This window comes from Cotesia glomerata, linkage group LG2, assembly GCF_020080835.1.
Source record: "Cotesia glomerata isolate CgM1 linkage group LG2, MPM_Cglom_v2.3, whole genome shotgun sequence".
In the NCBI taxonomy this organism is placed as follows: Eukaryota; Metazoa; Arthropoda; class Insecta; order Hymenoptera; family Braconidae; genus Cotesia; species Cotesia glomerata.
The window spans coordinates 22,546,505-22,571,328 of record NC_058159.1 but is presented as its reverse complement, the minus strand read 5'-3'; the positions used below and the strand labels follow the sequence as shown (position 1 = coordinate 22,571,328).

General features: G+C 30.2%; 1 protein-coding gene across 1 annotated transcript in view; it reads right to left on the bottom strand.

Annotated features, from left to right (window-relative positions):
- The window catches only part of LOC123258706 (dipeptidase 1-like), a 201,794-nt gene that overhangs the window by 138,489 nt on the left and 38,481 nt on the right, over positions 1–24,824 (bottom strand). Inside the window, exon 2 of the mRNA XM_044718884.1 lies at positions 18,647–19,675. Coding sequence (XP_044574819.1) covers positions 18,647–18,928 — 282 coding nt within the window. The 5' untranslated portion in view covers positions 18,929–19,675. The remainder of the gene's footprint in view (positions 1–18,646; positions 19,676–24,824) is intronic.

The following is a 24,824-nucleotide window of genomic DNA, read 5'->3' as shown; positions in this document are numbered from 1 at the left end:
CGATTTAATTTGGAATCCCCCTTATACTAACACAAAAAATTTTTTTTTGAAAATTAAAATTTTTTTGAAATGCAAGTTATTTTTTAAAATTTTATTGTATGGATAAAAATTTAATTATGAAAAAGTTAAATTTTTTTTTACAATATAAATTCTTTTGCAAATGTGAATTCTCAAAAGTTGGATATTTTTCAAAAAATGAAGTTTTACATACTGATAATAAAAATTATCTTCAATTAAAATTTTTTTTTATACTGAGAAGAAAAAATTCTGATTCACACAGAAAGAAAAATTCCTTTAGTGGAGACCAAAATTCTTGGCTCAAGAAAATTTTCGGATGCCTGAAGGAAAACCGAAGTTGTGTTGGCCGAAGTAAAAATTTTTCTTGAAATTCTATTCTTGGTGGAAGTAGTTTTTTCTTAATTCGACTTATCATAAATACTTGATACAATAAATTTTTATATTTGATCAAGATTTTTAGATACTTTAGGGAAGCAGCGCCACCTACTTCAGTTAAGAAAAAAATTTCCTCACCTTGAGAAAATTTTTTTTTTAAATATTTGATACCGATTTTGTATTATTTTAGCGTGCAATTATACATTTTGAATAAAAAAAAAAGTTTCAATATTATTTGATCTTCCCATTTGACATGTTGATCAATAAAAATATCAATGAAAATTTACTTCTATCGAGATATTTAATTTTTTGGAGCAAGAGAGAAATTTTTTCAAGATAAGAAAAGTTACTTCTATTAAGAACTAAATTTTTTGGAGCAAGAGGCTGAATTTTCTCAAAACAACAAGATTTTCTTAACTTAAATAAATTTTCTTGCATCAAGATACTTATTTCTTTAAGGTAGTTAGGCCCAAAAAGCAGAAATTCAAGAAATCTCCCAAAATCCGTATAGAAGTAGTTAAATACATAAGACACACGCTGTTAAAATTTAGAAACAATTTACCATGTCTAATCGAAGATAATTGTAATTGAAAATGACATTTTTACACAGGCGGTATGGAAAAAGAGAGAGAAAACCGCGAAGTTTTATTATTATTGTATTGAAGAAATTTTAAGAATTTCACGAAAAACTAATATTACTTAGATTAATACATGTATAACTACCCTACAAAATTCTGGAATTCCCTACCACATAGTTTTTGAGAAATCATTGATAAACTAGTAAAGTAAAAAAATAAAGTCATGCGTGGAAGTAAGTGAGCAATAGCCCGTAAGAGAGGCAACACTAGCGCGTGACGAAGACAGCCGTAGCATAAACTATAGGTTGGGAAAGAACTACCTTAATAAGCAAGAAAATTAATTTTTTGGAATAAGTGAAATTTCGTGTGCCAAAAAAAATTTTTTTTTTCGCTTAAGAAAATAATTAGGAAGAAAAATATTTTCTTGGCTCAAATGAACCTTTTTTTTCTGTGGAGTACTTGAATTTAATCTGGAATTGATCCCAATTAATCTAGAATAACTCCGCTAAAAAAACTTCGGATTCACTTTACACGCGAATTGTTTGATTACTTTACTCCAAAACTCTGAGTAATGGGATTAAATTTTAATTTGGATTAAGATTTACTCCGAATTCATCCCGATTTTTCACAATGTATTTTTAATCTCGTAAAATTAAATTTTTCAAAATATAAGGTTATGTAAAATTTGATGAAGCTCAATTTTGTAGTTTTTATTTAACAATGTTAGATGATTTTTTTTCCTAATTCTTTTTTATACTTACCGGCTAATTTTTATTTTTATTTCTAATTAATTTACAATGAATATATGCTAATAATATAAGCTCACAGATCTTTGGGTGATTGATTTTTTATATAAATAAACGATTGTCTAAATTTAAAGATTATTTCTTCATGCATCTACTCTCAGGTTAGGTTATCCCAATTGGATCCTACTACGAGCCCAGTTACGAAAACTCATCGATGCCTTATTTACATTACGTTGAGAAAATCCTCTTCGGTCCCACACCGATCCCAATCGGGAAAACAGCAATTTTATTATTATTTTTCGTTGGGTTATCCCTCTTAGATCCCACACAGATCCCACTGGAGAAAATTTATAAATTGTATTTTTTTTTTCCGTTGGGTTATCCCTCTTAGGTCCCACACAGGACCCTATTGGGAGAAACTGAATAAAAATTTTTAATTTTACGTTGGGATTGTCCGATTGGGGGCTAATTAGGCCCTTATAGGGATTTCCCAATTGGGCGTGCCTCTTCAGGACCCAATCAGGTCCAGATGTATACGTTGGGTAATCCCAAAGTAATTTCTAGTCGGGTACTTAGCAATTTTTTCTTCTAATAATTCGTTCCTTGATATAACCGTAACTATTTAAGGTAGTTGTAGCGTGATAGGCATTTCAACAGAAAATTATGAAATTTTTTTTATTGAAAGATAAATATATTAATAATTCACTACCAAAATTTCAGATCAATTGACCGCACCGTTTTTGAGTAATTAATTTTTGAAATTGCATCTTTTACACGTAGCGGTATAGAGAGATGATAAAGTTAGTATGAAATCTTTGGCCCACTCGAGTGGTATGGAAGATTTCATACTAACCCATCTATACCTCTACGTGTAAAAGATAAAATTTCGAAAATTAATTACTCAAAAACGGTGCGGTCAATTGATCTGAAATTTTGGTAGTGAATTATTAATATATTTATCTTTCAATAAAAAAAATTTCATAATTTTCTGTTGAAATGCCTATCACGCTACAACTACCTTAATTAATTACACGATTGGTAATCCACGTAGTCTAATCAATTTGCGCATCATTCGATAGAAAATTTAATGAAGATTAATTCTATCACTGGTAAAAATCAATTTAAAATAACAGAACCAGAAAATAATACCAAAATGCACTTAAAAGAAAATTCCTGTCAATGAGCACATTTTCCGTTTGAAACACGATAATTTGCGTAAAAATTCACGAATTCAATTAGTTTTTTTTATTAACTTGAGATCCACTTTGCGGAGATTTGTATTGCAAATGGTCATCTTACTTAGTGTTGTTCAATCGTTATTAATGAAAAACTAAAATATTAAAAAAAAATTACACATGAGTGTTTGTATACCTATGTATATCCGTATCAGTAAATGTTCTACCGAAGTGCATGACAGCTGATGCTGGCGAACACTTAGTGTACATGATCAGTCTAAAACACCGCGCGAAACTTGAAATAAAAAAATAAATAAAATTAATAAAAAAGAAATTGTATTTAAAAGTAATCAAAATAAAAAAGTAGCAAACAAACAAAAAATAGCAAATTGCAAAAGTAATATTTAATTTACAAAAAAGTAAAGTAATATTTAAAATAAAATGAAAAAAAAATATTTTTTTGGAATGTTAACTATTTTTTTTTTATTTATCGAACGAATGAGCATTATGAATCGTGCACTTTTGGATTTGCCAAACTTTTTTTTTTCTTTCTCTCAAATCAAACTTTGAAATTTTCTGCAAATCCTCGAATTTACTCAGAGAGGAGTATTTTAGGAAGTATTCTGACTATTTCTATGATGATGTCTCTTCGCGCGTGCGCGCGCGCGCGCGCGTGTGTGTGTGTGTGTGTGTGTGTGTGTGTGTGTAACTCTCTCATAACTTTTGAATTGCTATATAATTGGACATGTGTATAGTAGCAATATAATGGGACATGTGTATAGTATTATTGTTCATAAGAACATTTTATATATTCTTAGATTTTTTTTGTGATACTGTACTATTTTTACTAAATAAAGAATAGAGTATGCAAATTGTTTAATTTGCTTTTTTCAAAATAGATTGTATTTGCGCTTCGAAATTAAGTTTTATGTCCAAAGTATCACGGAAAAAAAATATTGCTACTGGAGCCATCTACTATAGAGCTACTCGTAGAGCGCTACGATAGCAAAACGTTTTCCTACAGTACACGGAGAAAACGAGATTTAACTGGTTTCCTTGTCGGACGGAACCTAGTTCCATCTATAATGAAAAAAATTTACAAATGGTTACTACTTCTATGTAGATTGTAGTAGGTACAGTTTTCGTTTATTTCCGTTCAATCCGAGATGGGGCTCAGAGCCATCTGAGATTTATTTGTCTCAGATGGTTGTCAGTACCACGCGCATGCTCGTCAGTCCCATCTTACATAGAAGTGGCGTCCATTTGGAATTTAACTAGAATCTATCTGCAGATAGTATCTATTTTTACATTATCATTTTCAAGTGCATTTTGCAATCAAATGGAAACCAGTTAAATCTCGTTTTTTCCGTGTAGCGATACTGTATGGCTCTGGTAGGAATACTTTAGTTAGCTAGAATCCAAATTACAGTATGGCTCTGAGCGATATTTTTTTTTCCGTGTAAGTCTCAGGTACTGCAGCCCCTGCCTTCTCAGCTGTTATTTTGACACGTACATCTATCTTTTCAAGTATAGCAGACATTTCCGCAGGTGTTTTTTTTATTTCTATACTCTTTTCTGGACGTTTCATTTCCTCCACATACACTCATATAATTTCATCTTTTTCTTTAAATAGCTTTTTGTACCTCTCTTTGTACTTCTTAAAGAAGTTCGAGCGTAACTTATGAGTCAAATTAATGTTAAAATGTTTTTATAATTTTAGTCTTCCCAATATTCGTCAAAATTCTTTATTTTAATTTAAAATAATTTAAACAATTTAATAATTGATGATTCTTACTTATTTAATAAAGTAAAGTAATAAAATGACTTTGGTATTTATTACTTGCCGGAATAAATAAACAGATTTGACAATAGCGCGCTTGATTATACCCATAACAGAGACGTGGATGAGTGTGTGAGTTAAACATTTCTCTCTCTGTAACTATATTTCTATCCTTTTCTTTTTTCTTAGCTGTTGACGCGATGTTGTCAAATCTTTATTAGAATAAATGGCTGACGATAAACGAGTTACAAACATAAAATTTGACTTTAAATATTTCAAAAATTATATCGGTAATGTATTATGATTAAATTCTTTTTATATTTTGCAATAATCCAAGTTTCATGTGTATAGTTTTTTATCCGTTAAAGTTGGGAGATTAATGTTGAAATAAATAATTAAAGTCTCGACAAAACGTTTGTTCGCCATAAGAGCCCGTGTATAAGGAGATAAAATATGTAATTTTTAAAATTTAATATCTAAGTAACTAAACGGTGAATCTTTTTTAAATTTTGGGATTAGATAAATTACGTATTTATTTATACGTATACTTAATTTCAAAGCTCAAAGTTGGAAATTATTTTTTAGATTAGATTTGCTCGAACCTCCGTAAATGAATTTTTTTTACTTTATGGGCGAATCTTATGATTGTTTAGCATTGATCTCTTTTCCGAATCGTCTAACGTCGCCCATCCTCACTTTAGGCGAATTGATCGGTAAAAAAAATTATTTTTATTTTAGAATTTAACATATCTTAGACTTATCTCTCTTTGTTTTGACTTGCGATGGGTATACTGCGGGTTACGATACTGCGAACGAGATTAAGTTTATATCTTGTGCCAAAAAGTAGAGTTAAGTGAACTGACTATATTTTATTGATGACATCACTTGCGAAGTATGTCGGATTTGTGCAAGTAAATACATTTTGAATTTCTAATATTTTGAAAGTCATTGAAATGTAAAAAGATTTCTTGAGTATTTATTATGTTTCGATCCTGAACGATTGGAAATTTTTACAAACAATTGAATTAAATTTAATGATTTTACATATAGTTGATTATAGTTTACGTATAAAGAACTACAAACGATTTCTATATTGTGTAGCTACATTATAATAGCAGACTGTAAATTTTCCGTTATTTATTTGCAAACAATTATTGTAACAAATAAAATAAATTTGTCGGAGATATTCTACACTGCGTTTAAGGGAAAGAATTATATATTGGCACATATAAAATTAAATCAGAACATATCAAGCCAAATGAACTTGGGATTTCAGAACATATTAAAAATTATATACAGGCGTATCAAACCACATCAGGTCATAACAGAAAACGTTTTCATGGGTCATCAATTATCGAGAATAATAAATTTTTATTTTTCGTTTCATTTATAAGTATCGACATAGTTTATTTTTTTTTTACCTATTGAAATTTAAAAATTAAAAGAAATAATTTTTATAAAAAATTAAATAAATTTTATGAAAAAGAATTTACATAGTTTCAAACTATAAGTTGATTGAGGGTTATAAATAGCCAGATACTACGTTCTTAAGCATTACGCTGCATTAAATATACAAATATACAACGGCTTACAACAATACAATAATGTAAGTAATCCAAAGCAACCACGTCTCTAAGAAGAAAACATTGCTATTCCGTAGACACAGATCATTTAAAGAAAATGTAAATAATTTATAACCGGATTACGTAAAATAAATGGAGTGAATTAATAAAAGATACTGTTGAGCTGAAAATTAAGTTTAAATAGAGTTATATAATAAATATTAGGAAAGTGTAACTGCAAGCCGTAATCTGGAATGACCCTCTCAATGGCCATAGAATGCGGTACTCTTTGTCTTGCTTACTTCACTGCCATTAACAATAAACTTTCCTTTAATAGGATTTTGATGAGGCTTCGGAGCAATGTTACAGCCATCTTCAAAATACTTGATAATGTACCTTTACTCAGACATTCAATGTTTGCTCTTTAATATCATTATGTCGTAGCTACTGTTGTTACCGTTACTATTTCTGTTATTTTACCCATTGTTTAGCTCTTTTTCTGGCCATGCCCATTCACTTTTATTATAAAACAATTCCAAATTTATATTTATCAGCGTTTTTATTTTTTAAGTGTCTCTATATATTTTTTTGTTCCTCACAGACATTAAAATTTCGTTTCATGGATAGTTTAGATCTCATATTTTTTTTACTTTTATATAACTGCTTCTAGTTACTTTTCAACTCTATTTGTTAAGCTTGTATTTTTCTTTTTTTTTTTTTATAGATCCAAGTGAATTACTTTTTTTATTACAACATTAAAACTTGTTGTTAGTCCACAATTTTTACATTATTAGAATGATTGGTTATTGAGAAAATTGTCATTATTTTTTTTCACCACTGTTTTTTTTTTTTTTTTTCGTTGAATAAAAGAGAGGAAAAAAGTGCAAAATCAAACTTTTCTAGTACGTCATTTTGAATTCTTATGATGATTCAGATACGTCGGTTGACAACACAGAGAAAATATGTTTTTGAAGACACGATATTATTCTGATAGAGATTTATTTCTTCCTTTTTTGATTTTTTTACTTTTTTTTCAAAATTTAAAGGATTTATAAAAAAATTATTGCCGTAAAAATTTATTTCCAATCGTCAATAAAAAACATTGAGCGCAGAGCATGAAAGCAATAAAAAGTATTAGCTTTTTACTATCGTTTCTATTAATAATTCCACAGAAAAGTTGAGTGAAATTAAAAAATTTTTTACTTAGAGGAGAGTTCCGATTCTGTATATGTTTACATGTAACTATTGCATGGATAACTTATTAAATGCAATTAGTTAATGGCTTAGCTTTTCAGAAGAACAAGAAAATTTAATAATTATACATTTTATTTTTCCTAAGAAGTTTTTTTGTGTTACTGCGAAATCTCTTTCAATTTTTTACTCAACTTAAAAACTCAAATACCATGTTAAAGCTTATATTTTTGCTGCAGATGAAAAATATGGACAATATATTGATCAATTATTTACTAATGAAAAAGATGTTTATTTTTAACATCATAATATGACCATTCATTATTTGATTATGATATTGAGAAAAATATTGATCTGGGTTGGCTAGTAAGTTTTTATTTCTATAAAAAATTATTGAGTTTTTAGGATCATTAAAAATGAAGGTGAACACTATAGAAAAAATTTATTTTGAAATACTGATAAATTTGCTCAGGTTTAACCAGAAGAAGAATAAGTATCCAGTGGTCAAAACCCATAAAATAAAATACCCTAATATATAAAAAAGAGCAACCTTTGTATCAATAAATCAAATGTATTTTTGAAAAAGTGAAGTCTTAATTAAAACGACCCGCCGTTCCTACATTATAAATAGCCTATTTATCTAACGCTTGAATCACAATTCTTTATGATTTATGGTAATGTCCATTATAAAATGCGTTCCAATTTCGCGTAGGTATCATTTACATTCATACAGATATTTCTAATTTAATCTTTATCTATTAATTGGATAGTCTACATTACAAACGACCTCTTCTGAGCATCTATGCTGCGTAAAATTAAAAATGATTTCCCCTAAGAGTTTTATAGTTACCCAATTTATAGTCGTTTAATTTCTTTGGATTTTCGTAAACTTTTATTTCCAATTGCAGTATTATATTATCGAGCATTTGTTTACAGTAAACCTCATTCCGACCAACCAATTCGACTGTTTCGATTTATTTCAATGGATTCCTGACGTTGAAACTGAAACTTCGATTCATATAACAGGTAGGTGAGATGAAATGAGAAACAGAGTCACCAACACGAGATAAAATACAATTTTAGACTTGGTGTGTTGTCTTTCTCTCAATTTAAATTGTTTTGTTTCATCTCTTTCCGCTGTCGAGCAATATATTGTCAGCTGATGTTTTGTTTAAATTTCTGAAATATTTTGTTTGCTTTAAAATTGAAAACTATGAGATACAATAAATTTAGCCGCGCTTCCATTTCAAGCGCAGGTTAATAAATCGTAATAAAATGCATTTCCTCCACTTCAGATGCTAATTTTATTCCGACGAGTCGCTGTGGAATTCGAACTTTAATTGGCAGTGAGTAAATATAAAATGCGAAATATCGATAGACTATTGAATATTTTTTTATCGAATGAAAAAATTTCTACTGACGTACACATAATGTCTCGTAAAGTTTTTGATCAATACGAATGCAATCCACAAGCTGTTTACCATTATCTATTACTATTACTGTAAATTTGTTGGAACATCAAGTGAATAAGTCCATTAAAGCTTATACAATTATTTTCATTCTATTTGCAGTCAACTGTCTTTATTTAATGGAGACTATGCAAATTTAATTAATATAGTACTTTAAAACGATCGTTATCTTCAAGAATGTAAGTTGAGTAAATTTTAAAGATTGAAGCTTTTTGAACTCTTTGTTTAATTAAAAATATGTTGAAGAATTTTTAGCGTACAGAGGGCCTTTAAATATTTTATTCAGTCAAAATTTTATAGATTGAAAGTACAATGCTCCCACCCAAAGATATACAGGTTATCTTTTTTTTTTCTTGTTAGTAACTAATGGAAAAATTGTGACACAGCTAAAATATCTTAGGGATGGAGTACTGTATAAAATTTTTTCGGTTTAAGAGTAATATTTCGTCTAAACAATCATAGTTACAATGAAGTTGATGAATTCTTTTTAATAGAAAATCAAATTTTCTATCAATGACTTTTCTTACAATTTTTTCGTTTCTTTAAAATTTCACCCACAACTTGAGATCTAAACTTTGTCAAATTTTTTATTACTATTACAAACTTTATTTTAAAATAAAATTGTTAGATATTAGATATCACTTTTTTTGAGTAAATGATTTTTCACAAACTATTAATTTCATACGTTGCTAGTTGTATGTGTATTGTATTACTCGTCTGACTTGAAGCAATTATTTCTACTTACATCTAAGTTTAGTAGTTAACTTCATCTTCATAATGTTAACAACTAATTGATTGTATTAATTAAGGAGTGTTTTCAGCTGACGTCTTAAGGTAAATAAATCACATCATCAGTAGTGTAATGATTGATATTGATTGTACCTTGTAACTCTACGTAATAACTACGGCCTTTTTATGTTCGATGGAACAACTGATCTGAGTTTTCTAAGAAGTAAGTTTCTCAAATGTTTTTCATCTTAAAATTTCTTACTGTCAATGAAATTCTCAAACATCAGACCTTATTAACTTCAGCAGAACTTAGTAGAAACAAATGATTCAAATGATAAGTGAATTGAAGTTTAGATTGATATAATTAATAAATTATAAAAATTGAAAGTTAGAAAGTAACAAAACTTTACTTTAATTTCAAGTAAAATCAAATAAAAGTATAAACAGAAATAATAAACAGTAAGCTAAAAATTATTTTTATCATCAGAAAAATTAATTTTAAATACTCATGCTTATAAATTCAAATAATTTTGTTGGTCCCCGGTAGAAAAATTTTTATGTAATTATAGGGTAGAAGTACCGTTTCTGGCCACTGTACTGTTTATGGCCATTTATTGTTTAAATAAACGATAGAAATGAATTTATATTGATCCGGTCAAAATCGGTTGATTAGTTCGAGAGATATCGTGAACGAAAGAAAACCGAAAAAAGTGTTTTTTCGGAATAACTCCGAAATTCCTAGCGTGATTAATTTAAACTTTGAGATTCTTTGTGAGGCTTACAAAACTGCGTAGAATGCCGCCAACCGCGTAAAAATCGGTTCATTCATTCAAAAGTTGTTGCGGTTTGAAAATTCAAAAAATAGTTTTCGATGAAACTTCTTCAAAGAGCTCAAAAGCATAGAAAAGGTATCTTTTTGAGCTCGGAGAGCTCAAAAAAACACAGATTGTACTTTTGAGCTCGAAGAGCTCAAAAAAAGCGGCCAGATATCAACGAAATTATTGGGAAGTTGCAGGGATGGCCTTTAGGGTCAACGGTTTTCTTAATTTTTTTGTTTATTTATTAGTTAACTAAAAGGTCTAACGGATATCAATCTAATAAAAGAGCTAAATAAATTAGTATGTACATTAGAGTGTGCCAACAAATCGACTAATTAGGTAAATTTCGTTAGGAATCTATAACTATTGCATTAATCCTAATGATGGAATTTTCATCTGATTTTACTGTCATGTATCATAATTAGTCAAATAAGTTCCAAAAATACCCGGTTTTTCAAAAATCGAGTTTTCATCAGATCTCGTCGTTTTAAGGTCCTAGGAAGCTTCCCTGACTATTCCCGCGAGGGTGTCACTATGTCTGTGTGTGTGTGTGTGTGTGTGTGTGTGTGTGTGTGTGTGTGTGTGTGTGTGTGTGTGTGTGTGTGTGTGTGTGTGTGTGTGTGTGTGTGTGTGTGTGTGTGTGTGTGTGTGTGTGTGTGTGTAAACGTAAACCTCTCATAATTTTTAAACGGCTCAACCGAATCAAACGGGATTGACAGCAATCGAAAGAGTTTCTTTGCCTCTAGATATTTTTACACGCTTTATATTAGCTTCACTTGTATGTCAGTTTGTCAGTATGTCAGTAACTCTCCGTGGGTAATCTGCGCGCCTGCGGCCTTTCTTGGTTCTGGTAGCCGTTTCTCAGGCTCGCTCTCCGAAATCGAACTCTGATTCCCCGTATTTATAATATTTATAAATAATTATTTTTTATTAGCTTCACTTGTATGTCAGTATGTCAGTATGTCAGTATGTAACTCTCCGTGGGTAATTTGCGCGCCTGAATATTTTTGATAATCAACAAATAATAGTTTAAAAAAACTAAAAAATCACGCTTTTATAAATAAACCAAACTAAAAAGTAGAAAATAAATAATAGTTTAAAAAAACTAAAAACACGCTTTTTATAGAAAACCAAACTAAAAAATAGAAAATAAATTTAAATTAAGAATAGTGTTAAAAATTTCAATAAATATAAATTAATAATAGTGTAAATAAAAAAATTGTATTTTATTTTCAAAATAGCGATGGGTGCTTTTTAAGATATTATCAAAATGATAATCACTCTACTCATATCTGTCAATAAAATATTTATAACTATTGACACCATGCACCTCACGCTTTTTTTAAAATAAAATACATTTTTTTTATTTACACTATTATTAATTTATATTTATTGAAATTTTTAACACTATTCTTAATTTAAATTTATTTTCTATTTTTTAGTTTGGTTTTCTATAAAAAGCGTGTTTTTAGTTTTTTTAAACTATTATTTATATACTATTAAAGGTAATTCGGACCAGTAGATTTTGAGCAATCTCGAAAATAAAATTTTCAGAAAATGTTTTATTTTTAAATCAATTTTAATCTGCTGAATCAATTGTTTTCAAAAACTAATCAGCTCTTAAACTTAAAAAACTGCGTCGATCGCCGTCAACGCGATCAAAATCGGTCGATTCGTTTGTGAGGTATCGTGAACAAAATATTTGGGAAAAAGTGTTTTTTTTTTCTTACATAACTTCAACATTTATTCCTGGATCGTTTTTGATTCAACGAGATGATTTTTAGAGCTTAAAAAAATCACTTCAATCGCCGCCAATAACGTCAAAATTGGTTGAATGGTTTGAGAGATATTTAATTTTAAAAAATTAAAAAAAGTATTTTTTTAACACATCTTTGAAATTTCACTCCGATTGTTTAGTTAGTGATAAATAATCTTTTTGTTCTAGAAAGACTGCATAGAATGCCTTTAATTTATTTTTTAAATCGGTTAATTCATTTGTGAGATATCGTTGTCAAAAAAATTCTAAAAAATTGTTTTTTCTTGTGATACATTTTTATTGGTTTCACCAATCGATTCTAAAAACTGATCGGGTTTTAAGCTTGAAAACCCGCGTTGATCGCCGCTAACGCGATTGAAATTGGTTGATTAGTTTGAGAGATACCGTTGTCAAAATAATTCAAAAAACGCGTTTTTTTGAAATTATTCTGACATTTTTTACCTGATTTGTTATTGCTTTTGGCGTGAAATGTGGAGCGCTTAGGTATGGAGCTAGCGGAAAGTTGCAGGGATGGCTTTTAGGGTCTACTGATATCCTAATTTTTTATACTGAATACATAATAAAAAAAATTCAAAATATAAAACAAGTAAGAAACATATTGAGTTTTTTGGTGGGCCCGTTTTACCCCACTTTTCTCAATTGTTTAATTTCGATATACGCAAAAAAATTAATACGATAAACTCAGTAAAAGGCCAAAAAAAGTAAAACGAGCTGAAAAACTCATATTATAAAAATTTTCTGAAGGTGGCCCATTTTGCCCCACATTTTCAATTTTTTTTTTTTTTTAATGAACAGAGCAAATTGAGGTTAAATACTTGGCAAGGGACTAAAAAAAAGTAAAACCAAAGAAAAACACTAAGAATATCAACATTTTTTTCTTAAGGGGCCCATTTTGCCCCCCCCCTTCCCCTATATAATTATTTTTAAAGAATATTGCATAATTTTCTAGAATTTGGAAGTTTTTCTATTTTCTCCAAAATAACTTAAGATATATCGAAGTTACAGAGAATTTGATTGATTAAAAGATGTATAAAATCAAATTTCCCACAAATTTTTTTTGAAACATTTGTTTATTCGTCAGTTAGTTTAAACAATATAGTGTCAATATTGCACCAAAGAAATAGCTTCCAATACTGAAAAGTCTAGTCATTTTTTAATTATAAAATACTTTAGAAAATCGTTTTTATCGAAAGATAAGTTAAAAAATTACAGTAGAATAAACGAATCTTGAGCATAAACATTTTTTAAATAAATTTTTGTTTGTTTTGCAACATGTTAAACAAATTAAAAAAAAAAACAACTACCATTATTAATATCTTTAGAGCTAATCATCCCACAACAAGATTATTGTTACAGTAGAAAAAATTAACAAACTAATGAATACATTTTTTTTTATAAAAAATCTTAGAGAAATAGGGATTTCATTTCTTTATAACATCTAATGGATAGCTCGATACTTCCTAATAACTAACAAGAAAGGATTAATCTATACTCTATTTTATTTATTGCTAACAATTGCTATAAACAATAAAGGTTAACCATAAACAATAGAGAAAATCAACAATCGAATAAAAAGTACTGTTTTTGAAAAGATTCATACAATTTCAAAGAATTTCATGAAATTATATTATAAGCCTAGTCTTTCTTGTCTTTAATTTCAAATCAATTAAATAAAGTTAATGAGATATGGTGCGTGATTTGGACCAGTCGGCAACGTACGAGACTGATATCCAAGAGGACCAGTGTTTGAATCCAGCAGATAGACAGGATCTTTTCATCAGATAATTAGTTCCCGAGTACTATCTCAGAATCAAAATTTCAGTAGTTATATAATCAAATAGTCATACAATAAAATCATATACAATTATATAAAACCATCTATGGCCAAAAACTCTTATATAATTTTATGTAACCACTTACATGTAATTTTATATGATTATATAAAAAATTTTTTTCCCGAATCATGACATCATTATCTCATTCCTGAGCTTTTTTTCGCTTAATGAAAAAACCAAGTATTTGTAGAAATTACTTATCAAGCTTTTCAAGAACATCAAAGCCATCTTTTGTACGATTGAAATTTCCATGATATTAAAAAATTATAGTATAAGAAAAGAATATTAAGACTCAAAAGAATTCAAGTGTGAAGTGATTGTGTAAAACAAAGGTTGACATAAAGCCAGAGTATATACTATGAGTAATACACCAGTGTGTGCATGAGTATCATTTGATAGTATACATATAATACATAATACATAATAAGCTAATAATAAATTTAATCAAGTGGCTGAACTGGATGAAATTTACTCATTGAATGTTCATATAAATGCCTGGAGCAGATTAAATTTGTCGTCAGTGATAGAGTCATTTCTATGTGTTTATATACTTATGTATATGTATATGTATATATACATGTATATAAATATATATAAATGTATATAGAGTGAGATTTGAAGCGTACTCATGTTCACATCATATGACACGAAGCAATGTTAATAGACGTTTGCTCGCTTGAAGAGGGATTCGGTGTGTTTTGTACATCGACAGCGATGAGTGCTTTCGTCGTCTGCCTCCGAATAACCGCACCAGAATAGGACGGTACTTGTCTCACTTGAACGATGAAGAGTGCCTAAAGCTCTTCAGTCCCTCGCGCCGTTTAAATGCTACCCAACTTGGTCTCTTTTATCTTTCATCCTTTATCCTTCGTCCTTTGATCTTTTATCTCTTATATTCCTATTCCTTAACCTCCTCCTACCCCTCCCCCTTTTTTCTCTTGTCCCGCTCTTATATAACAGTCAAAACTTTTTTAAGCTATTCTTATTCTCACTTATCTTAATTATTATCCCATTATTTAATTACAGTGGAAAAACCCGAAAAGTACTTATATACATCACATCATCCGTGGATAATTACTCAAAAGTTAATTTAATTATAATTTTTTTTTTTAACTCAAAATTACTTAATATAATTGTTATATAAGCTCAAATAAAAAATTTATAATATTATTTTAATTCATTAGCTTAATTATATATTTGTTAGAGTACGACAAATCATTTCTAGAGTAATTACAATAGTTATGTTAATTTAATATTTGTTGTAGCTGATTAATATTTTTGATTATGTTGAAATATATAATTAATGCGGACTTTTATTTCAATTTTGAATAAATTAAAAGTTATTTATTATTATTTTTGGAGGTAATTTTTTATTGAGTTATTGGAGTTTTCAATTAATCGTTTGTTATTAAATCTTGATATTATTCTCAATTTTCAATAATACAATTATTGTATTATTTTTTGTTAAAAACAAAAACTGTATTGTTCTACTTTTCAATGTTTTTCATGAACATTTTGTTTCACAACAAATATGAAAATCAGAAAATCAGAAATGTGAAATGTGATAAACGCTTTAAATACATAAAAGCTAAGTTTGCTTAGGAAATCTCACAGTTGACCTAAAGGTTTTATTTATGAAGCTTAAAATAATATAGTTTAACTCTCTTATTTCGAAAATTTTTACACTAAAATACACTCATATTTTCAAATAAAAAAGTAAAAAAAAGTGTAGTTATTTTTTGCTATATTTGTTTGTGTACTTGAAAGTTATTAACATTTACGAATTATGAATTTGAATAAAAATCTGGATTATTTCCGTCTTTTGAATCATGAATAATATTTTTGAGTTGACAAAAAAATTTTTTATAGAAGAACTTTCAGTTTTTCCCAAATTTATTAATTTTTCATGCACTTCGTCCTTCGTATCTTCATAAAAAAAACATAACTCAGACTATTATAAATATTCAATCAAAAATTACCCAAATCAATCTAGCAGTTCTCAATTTATACAATTATCAACAGTCAGTATTTCAATTCTTATTTACATAAAAGACAAGAAGATGAAAGAATATAGAAGAAGATTAAACAAATAAAATTACTTAGAAAAAAATTAGGAAAACGGTTGACCCTAAAGACCATCTCTGCAACTTCCCGCTAATTCCATACTTAAGGACGTTCCTAGACAAGAAAATGACACCAATAGGTTATGGCTATTGGTTTCTTTTTTACGCACTAGTGCTGCCTCTCTTTACAGACTATCGCTCACTTACTTCCACTCACGTAAAATATCAAAAGTCACTGAGCATTTTTTATAAAAAAATGAATACCGCTCGTTTATGTTATTTTTGATAAAAAATACTTGTTATATCTTCAATTAATGATTCTCAGTTTTTTAAAACAATCCTGAGAAAAGTACGATTGATATTTAATAAAACGTTCGCTTGAACGTCAATCAGCATAGGATTTGTAAATAAAATATACAAATTTTAAATGCTAATATTTCAAAATTTGGTGCTGCAAGGACTATTTGAAAAAAGATTCTGCGTATAGAGGATACTTATGAGTATAAGTACTCAAAATCTCAAAAAAATTTTAAGAAAACGATTTTTTCTCGGAACATCCTTAAGCGCTCAAAATAGCACTAGTTACGTTTTTGAGCTTTTCCGAGCTCAGAAGTCTGACAGACATTTAATAAAACACTATTTTTTGAATTTTCAAACCGTAATAACTTCTGAATGAATGAACCGATTTTAACGCGGTAGGCGTCATTCGACGCAGTTTTTTTAACCCTCATGAAGAATTTTTAAGTTTGAATTGATCGAACAATGAATTTCGGAGTAATTCTGAAACAACACTTTTTTTGATTTACTTTCGACAACGATAACTCACGAAAGAATCAATTGATTTTGACCGGACTGGCGGCGATCGATGCGGATTTTTGAGGTTAAAAGCTGATCAGATTTTGGAATTGATTGGTAAAGCCGTTTAAAAGTTATTCTCAAAAAACCACATTTAAAAAAATTTTTTGCGTAGTTTTTTGGAGATTTCTAATAATCTACCTTTCCGAATCAGTTTGAATCAGATCTCAGAAAATCTAAGTTTGATCGAACTACTTAAAACGCCACTAATTTGGTTCCAATCTGTCAAATCGTTTAAAAGTTATAAGTAGTTTACACACACACACACGCACACGCATACACACACACACACACACACACACACACACACACACACACACACACACATACCAACGAAAGAGGACAACCACACAAAGTGCCGAGGAACTCAGAGCTGAAGAACGGCAGAACAGCATCGCACGATGGCAATCGCAGTGGGACGCCGCGACTACAGGGAGATGGACACACCGTCTCATACCGAAGATCGACGTTTGGCTAAACCGAAGTCATGGCGAGGTCAATTACTATCTGACGCAGTTGTTGTCAGGACATGGATGTTTTCGGACGTATCTTCACCGCTTCAAGCATGATGATTCACCGGAGTGCCCGTCCTGCCCAGGAATCAATGAAGACGCGGAGCACGTTTTCTTTGTGTGCCCACGATTTTACCCACAGCGAGATGAGCTGGAGATGATCCTAAAGAAGAAAATCCAACCAGAGACAATAGTAGAAGCAATGTTGTCATCAAGAGCCTCCTGGAACGCCATCAGCACATTTGCAACAGAAGTCCTTATAGACTTGCGTTCCATCGAAAGAAGAAGAGCAAATGACAACAACTAGAAGAAAGGTAAAATAACACCTTAGCTACCAGAAGAAAGAGCAGTAGCTAGATCCTCCCCTCACGAAGTAATGCCTAACGGCGGTTTCCATGAGGGATTAGGGGAAAGAGGAAAAGGGGTTTAGGGTTTAGTGGGTAGGGGCGCTAGCGTCGAGTTTTAGTATGACACTGCGTCGAGTCGCCACATATCCAGGCCAAACAACTATGCCTAGAATCCGTAAAAAGGATTCCCCCCCCTTAAAACAAAAAACAAAAAACACACACACACACACATACATACATGCTTACATGCTTACATACTTACATACGGACATCATCGCGGAAACATTCGGGGAAACTTCCTAGGACCTAAAAACGTCAACATCTATTGGAAACTCGATTTTTGAAAAACGGGGTAAAACCAATAACTTCCCAATTTTTTTAAATTTTCAATTTTCTTAGCGGGAAGTTAAAAATTTGAAACCTAGTTCAACTCAAAAGTTCCTTCTAAAACTTTTCATTTAGTAAAGTTACTTCTTGTAAGTTATTGAACTGGTCTTCAAGTTTAATCGTCCCATCGATATAAAATTTTTTCTCAGTTATCACAATTCTTACAACAAAGTGATTACGTAAAAGTATGTTGATTTATTCGTTATGAAAAGTTTTTATTTTTAATTGACTGTTTTTAAAATACTATTTAAATTCCCGCAATTACTTTCTATGCTTAAACTTTTAATCTTCTTAAAAAAAAAAAAAAAAAAAAAAAAAAAAAAATTAAAATCTATTTGATATACGGAGTACTGTCTACTCAACCAAAAAATTACCAATTCATATCACCTAACCCGAAAAGGTCTAAACTATATAAAATAAACCTCATACCTGGGTATTTTCATCTGGATAAGGCGTCCTTATACGGCATTCCTCGAAGCATCTCGTGTCATAGCCACTGGGTGGCCGTGGGTATGGATCCTGAGCCGCAGCAGCTGCCGCAGCAGCGCAGCAATCCGGTATCGGTGCATGATAGCTCTCATACGGACACTTAGCATCCACGCTGGTGCCAGTGGTTCCCGAGGCTCTCGACACTTGGTGGACACGTTCTTGCGGACCACCACCACCACCACCACCACCACCAGTGGAATAACCACTGGAGCTGTGGTGCATTCTGCTCCCTTCCCTTTCCTTAGCTCTTCCAGAGATCAGAGATCACCGATAGTCTTCCCAGGTTCTTTGTGAGTCTCTCTCCTCTCTTTCTCCTCCTCACCGAAAATACACCTTGAGAATTAGGCAGGATGCTCTAGTGGTCAACGCATTTACCCGCTATAACTCTGTCTATCGGTTTGGTAACTACCAATAGTTGGCACGGACAAACCGACGACACGATCGCATCCTCCTCATCTTCCACCTCCCTTCCAACACATACACTACCGGTTGCAGTTGTTACACCAGGAATACTTGCTTCATTTACAAATCTATCTGTAGTCGTAACAGTTGTTGCAGTAACAGTAGCAGCAGCAGCACTATTCATCCTTGGATCATTCCACACGGCAGAATTCTCCATCCTCCGATCCCTTCAACTTGATATGGATCCACTTGTTAATTAATAACTCCACTACTACCAGCTGCTATATCATCGTTGAAATTATGATTGTGATTATTCCAAATTAAATTTATGCTTTGACTTTGATGACAACTACACCTGGCCTTCACCTAGTGTTTTGAGATAATGCTTGATGTCTTTTATCATAATCGATCAATCATTGACTCCAATAAATAAATTCTACGTCATTAATTAATTTCCTCTTGACACAATTACAGCATTCAATTGTTGGATATTGTGGTGATGCAATGGTAATGATTTTTTTATTTGATTCCTTGTTGTTCGATCAGCTCCAGGCGAAGCCAGTGAAACTGCAAATTAAATAATTGGATCAGTCAGGCTTAATAGAAACTTGATTTCCCGCCTGTACTTTCAAACACCCTTGTCGCAACGTCACGGTTTAGTAGCTCGAAATTTTTTATTCAGTCGTTTTTTTTTTTTAATTGTTTTATGCCTAATACACAAGTAATTTGAATGCTAGTTGGGTCTTTGGTTTGTATACTACGGAACATTGTACTATTTCATTTTAAACTTGAATGTTTTTTGGTCGGGATTATTGAATTCATTTTTTGCGATAAAGTTATTATGTGAGTTTTTTTTTTTTTTTTTATTAAGATTGATTTGTGGGTGTGGGTAAAACGATAAATTGTTTTTGGTGTTTATTTGGTGACGGGATTTCTGTGATGGCATAGAAAATTTTGGTTTGGATTTTTTTTTTTTTTTTTTTTAAATAATCAAAGTCGTGGTGTTGGGTTTTCTGATGGATGTATCGATTTTCGATAATGCGAACTGTGTAGCTGGTAAATTTTGCAGGTCTGTAGCTTTGTGGGTTCAAAGGCTCCGAGCCTTTGAACGTAGAATCACGTCTCGGAAGCGAAAAAAATTGTTTTTTTGTATTTTGGTTTTGATAAAGTTTTGATAGTATAGTGAAGGAATTTATTTTTATCAATACTTTATAATTTAAGTTTGATAGTGGAAAAGAGATCGATGATAAACTACTACTAGTATTACTACTACTAGCAAATAGTTCATTACTTTATTAAGGGTAATGGTAAAATTTTAATACTTTGTTTTTAAACAAATGGTTTAAAAGCTTTAAAAATTGATTTTTGTCCTCAAACTCTACGCACTGTATAATATTTTTTATTTTGGAGTAGGGAATAATGATCTAAAATTATGGGAGAAATTTTTGAGATGATCGTAAAAAGTGAATTATCGATAACTGCGCAGAACCATAGTTTGGGTTACCATGCATTGCCGTCTATGATCAGATCATGTGTGAACGAATGGTTAGATGACTACAGATCCTGGACAAAAATATCGATATTAAAATATACTTTTGCATACTTTTGATTTATTTTTAATAGAATATAATTAAAAAGATAATTTTGGAATAATATTTTTTACAAGATATTTTGAAACGAATATTTTTAAAATAGTTTTAGAATGTTATTCTTGACTAGATATCATCACAAAAATATATACTTTCACATGGATATTTTCGCCATACACAGTAAAATATTTTTTATTATACTCGCTCCAAAAGTTCAACTTTTAAGCGCTGAGTGGCGTCCATAAAGAGACTCTTTTCTACAGACTCGACCATACTGTCTATTTTTTACAGCCTAGGCCGTGAAGTTTACCTCCCCTTTTTTTACGGACTTTTCGTATAAATTTTAAACTTAGTTACTATTGAGTGGCGCTAATTATTTTTCTGCTGGCAGTTTATTATTATCAGCAGCTAAATATGTCATTATTTGCCCCCCATCCCTCAAAAGTTAAACTTATGGAGCGATAATGACAAAAAATATTGTATTATATTTGGCCAATTAGTAGCGATTTTAATAAAGACTTTTTTCGATATTCGTTTTAATGATTAATGATTGGGACGCGAATGTTCGAAGATGCCACAAACCTTAAGCTAATTAAAATGTTGAAGTTTTTGTGTCTTGAAAAACGCATCGATCGAACAACACACTAAGACGTTAAATTTTAACATTTTACACAATGACGAAAAATTTTTTACTGTGAATATTTAACAGAATATTGTTGGAATGATGTTTTTGATAAGATGTCTTAACAAAAATATATGATTTTTCAAACTTTTTACATGAATATTTTTCCCATATTTCTAGCTAGGTATCTTTGAAAGAAAATTTTCCGCAGGAAATTTTTTTATATAACACCACAAAAATGAATAAATTACAATAAATGACTTAATTCCAAAACCACAGGTTAAGCATGCACAGTAAAAAATTTTTCGTCAAATTTAACACAAAAATTTGTGTTGATGACTTTTTTTACACAATTTGTGTTGAATCAACACTCTATTGTGTTAAATCAACATATTAAAATGTTAAATTCTACACACTAAAATGTTAAATTCTACACAAACATTTTTACACTTTACACAATGACGAAAAATTTTTTACTGTGTGCGTTAACACATACTTTTAAATGATTCTCACTTCCATTTTTAAAGAGACAGTGACTATATTAACACTAGTAGCGTTTGCCGTATCAACATGAGTATACTTTCTATATAACGCTAAAATCCAGAAATTATGCAAAAGTGAAGGGAACTTTCGTTACTTTCAACTTTACAAATTTTTTATAAACCGAGACAATCATTAAATATTGTTATTATTATTAAAAATCTATTGAAAAGTTTTTATTAATTATTGGTATCATATAAGAATTAATTAAATTTTTAATCTAGTCATCAAAATTGAATTTTTCAATTTATGAATAATTTGCTGAATTCTAAAAAAAAAATTAGGAAAACGGTTGACCCTAAAAGCCTGCAACTTCCCGCTACCTCCATACCTAGGTGCTCAACAATTCACTTATTTTTTAAGCTCTTCGAGCTCAAAAATATAATTTATGTGTAATTTTGAGCTCTCCGAGCTCAAATAAATCGCCTTTCTGTGCTTTTGAGCTCTTCGAGCTCAAAAGGCTACTGGCAGTTTTATAGAGCACTATTTTTTGAATTTTCAAACCACAATAATTTTTGAATGAATTAACCGATTTTCTCGCGATTGACGGCATTCAACGCAGTTTTTTGAGTTCTTTGAAAAATCTTTAAGCGTAAACTGGTCAGACTAAAAATTTCATAGAAATTCTGAAAAAAACATTTTTTCCAATTTTTTTCGACAACGATATCTCACGAACAAATCAACCGATTTTGACCGGGCTGGTGGCAATCGACGTGGTTTTTTGAGGTTAAGAGCTGATTAGTTTTTGGAATTGATCAGTTCAGCCGTTTAAAAGATATTTCAAAAAAACGAATTTTTGGAAATTTTATTTTTGAGATTTCTCAAAATTGATCGACTCAAATTCTGTAAATTAGTATCAAAATTCTAGGGGCAAACGAACTATTCAGAACGCCGCTTATTTCGATCGAATCGGATGATCCGTTCAAAAGTTATGAGAGATTTACACACACACACACACACACACACACACACACACACACACACACACACACACACACACACACACACACACACACACACACACACACATACAGGCATAGTGACACTCTCGCGAGAATAGTCACGGAAGCTTCCTAGGACTTCAAAACGTCGAGATCTGATGAAAACTCGATTTTCGCAAAACGGGGTAAAACCAATAACTTCCCGATTTTTGAAAATTTTCAATTTTCTTAGCGGGAAGTTAAAAATATTTCTATAAAATTAAACAAAAATATTTGTACATTACTACGAAAATAATTATTTTAATTATTATGAAGTAAATTTAATTAAGAAAGCTTTATGTTTGATCTGTTTGAATAATTTTTTTTTTTTTAAGCTGGAATGATACATTTCCTGTCCTCGCTCTTGAGGATGGTAACAAACTAGAATAATTTTTGTTATGAGTCATAATATAGTATAATGTAATAATTTATTTCATTATATTTTTTTCATGGTTATTTATTTTTCTCTTTTCATCTTTTGTTTTACCGCGAGATTGTGGATAATATATTTTTCAGAGTTGTGTACACAGGATTTGAGGTTCGTTATTGCGGGAGCGGGACTGTGAATGAGCTTGTGAGTAAATAAAATTACATGTAAAAATAAAAAGAAAGAAAAGAAAACAGACTAAAGAAACAAAAAATAAAAATAAAAAAAGCATGTCAAAGAAAACGAGGAAGATAAAAAGTACTTTGGTGGTTAAATAAAAGAAAACGCATGAAGAGAAATAAGTGTAAAAGATAAAAAGTGAAAAATGTTAAAAAACAAGGCGTAAGGCACAAGGTTGCAAGTAGAGTGAATAAATAAATAAAATAAAACGAATGAAATAGCATGGGATAAATACATATAAATGTCCTCAGTAAAAATCGAGTCAAGGTTCTGAAAGGTGTAAGGTTGTATGAAATAAAATAAATAAAAATACAATACGAGAAAACTCGAGAGAATTCTCTTCTCTTCCCTGACATGACGGAGTACCGAGAAAAAAAATCATGTTCGAACAAAATAAAATGCTGTTGAGAAAATAAAGTGCATGAATCTTTGCGCAAAGAGTCATGAATTTTTTTTAATATAATTTATAAAATGTATAATATTCAAATTATTATTTATTTTATCCGGAGAATTCGGATCATGAGATCATGAGATCAGACGTGGGAATGTGTGGGAAGCCATGACGATTGTCGATGAGAAAAATATTATATTGAAGGGAAATATGTTCTATTTCCACAGGGAGTAATGGTTCCATTACTATTATATTTCTATACACTGAACAGTCATACTCATCGTAACATCGTGCCGCAGTGAAGTATGTGGATATTGTTTCCGACTCTTTTTTTTCTCCAATTTTCTGCCAGTCAGTACAGTCTCTCGGGTCTGGTGTACTACATTATTAGTACAAGTGATTCATAAGCACTTCATTCACTTGATTTTTACTTTTTTTTTTCTTTTGAACTTCATTTATTTGATGATGGAAATTTTACTCCACGTTAAGGTAATAAAACGCCAGACTTTCAGGCGATCAGATTTTATTGATATTAATTTTTTTATTGTTCACTAAGGCTTTAATTGTACTCGAGTTCTTTTATTACACGAGAATTGTACTGCTACTTTTAAATTTAATAAATTTATTGAATAATGTGGAGCTGAAGTGAAAAATTGCAAAAAATTTAGTGGACTTTTGCGAAATATACTTTTGAAATATAATATAATTTGCGAAATAGCTTTTATCGAAATTAATAACATTATTTTCTACATGAATGACTTAAATACTAATTAGCTCACTACACGAGGCTCGTGGTTGTAAATGTTGTAACAAATTTGAGGTAACATTCAATGGAGAGGACTACTTGTTGCAAACTCTATATATTCGAGAGTTTTCAGAAACAACTATGTAGTGAATTATGATATATTTAATAACAGAAATGTTTTTACAAAAAATTTTTCAAATAAAAATGCTAATTCAAATTTATTTATAAATAAACACTGTAAA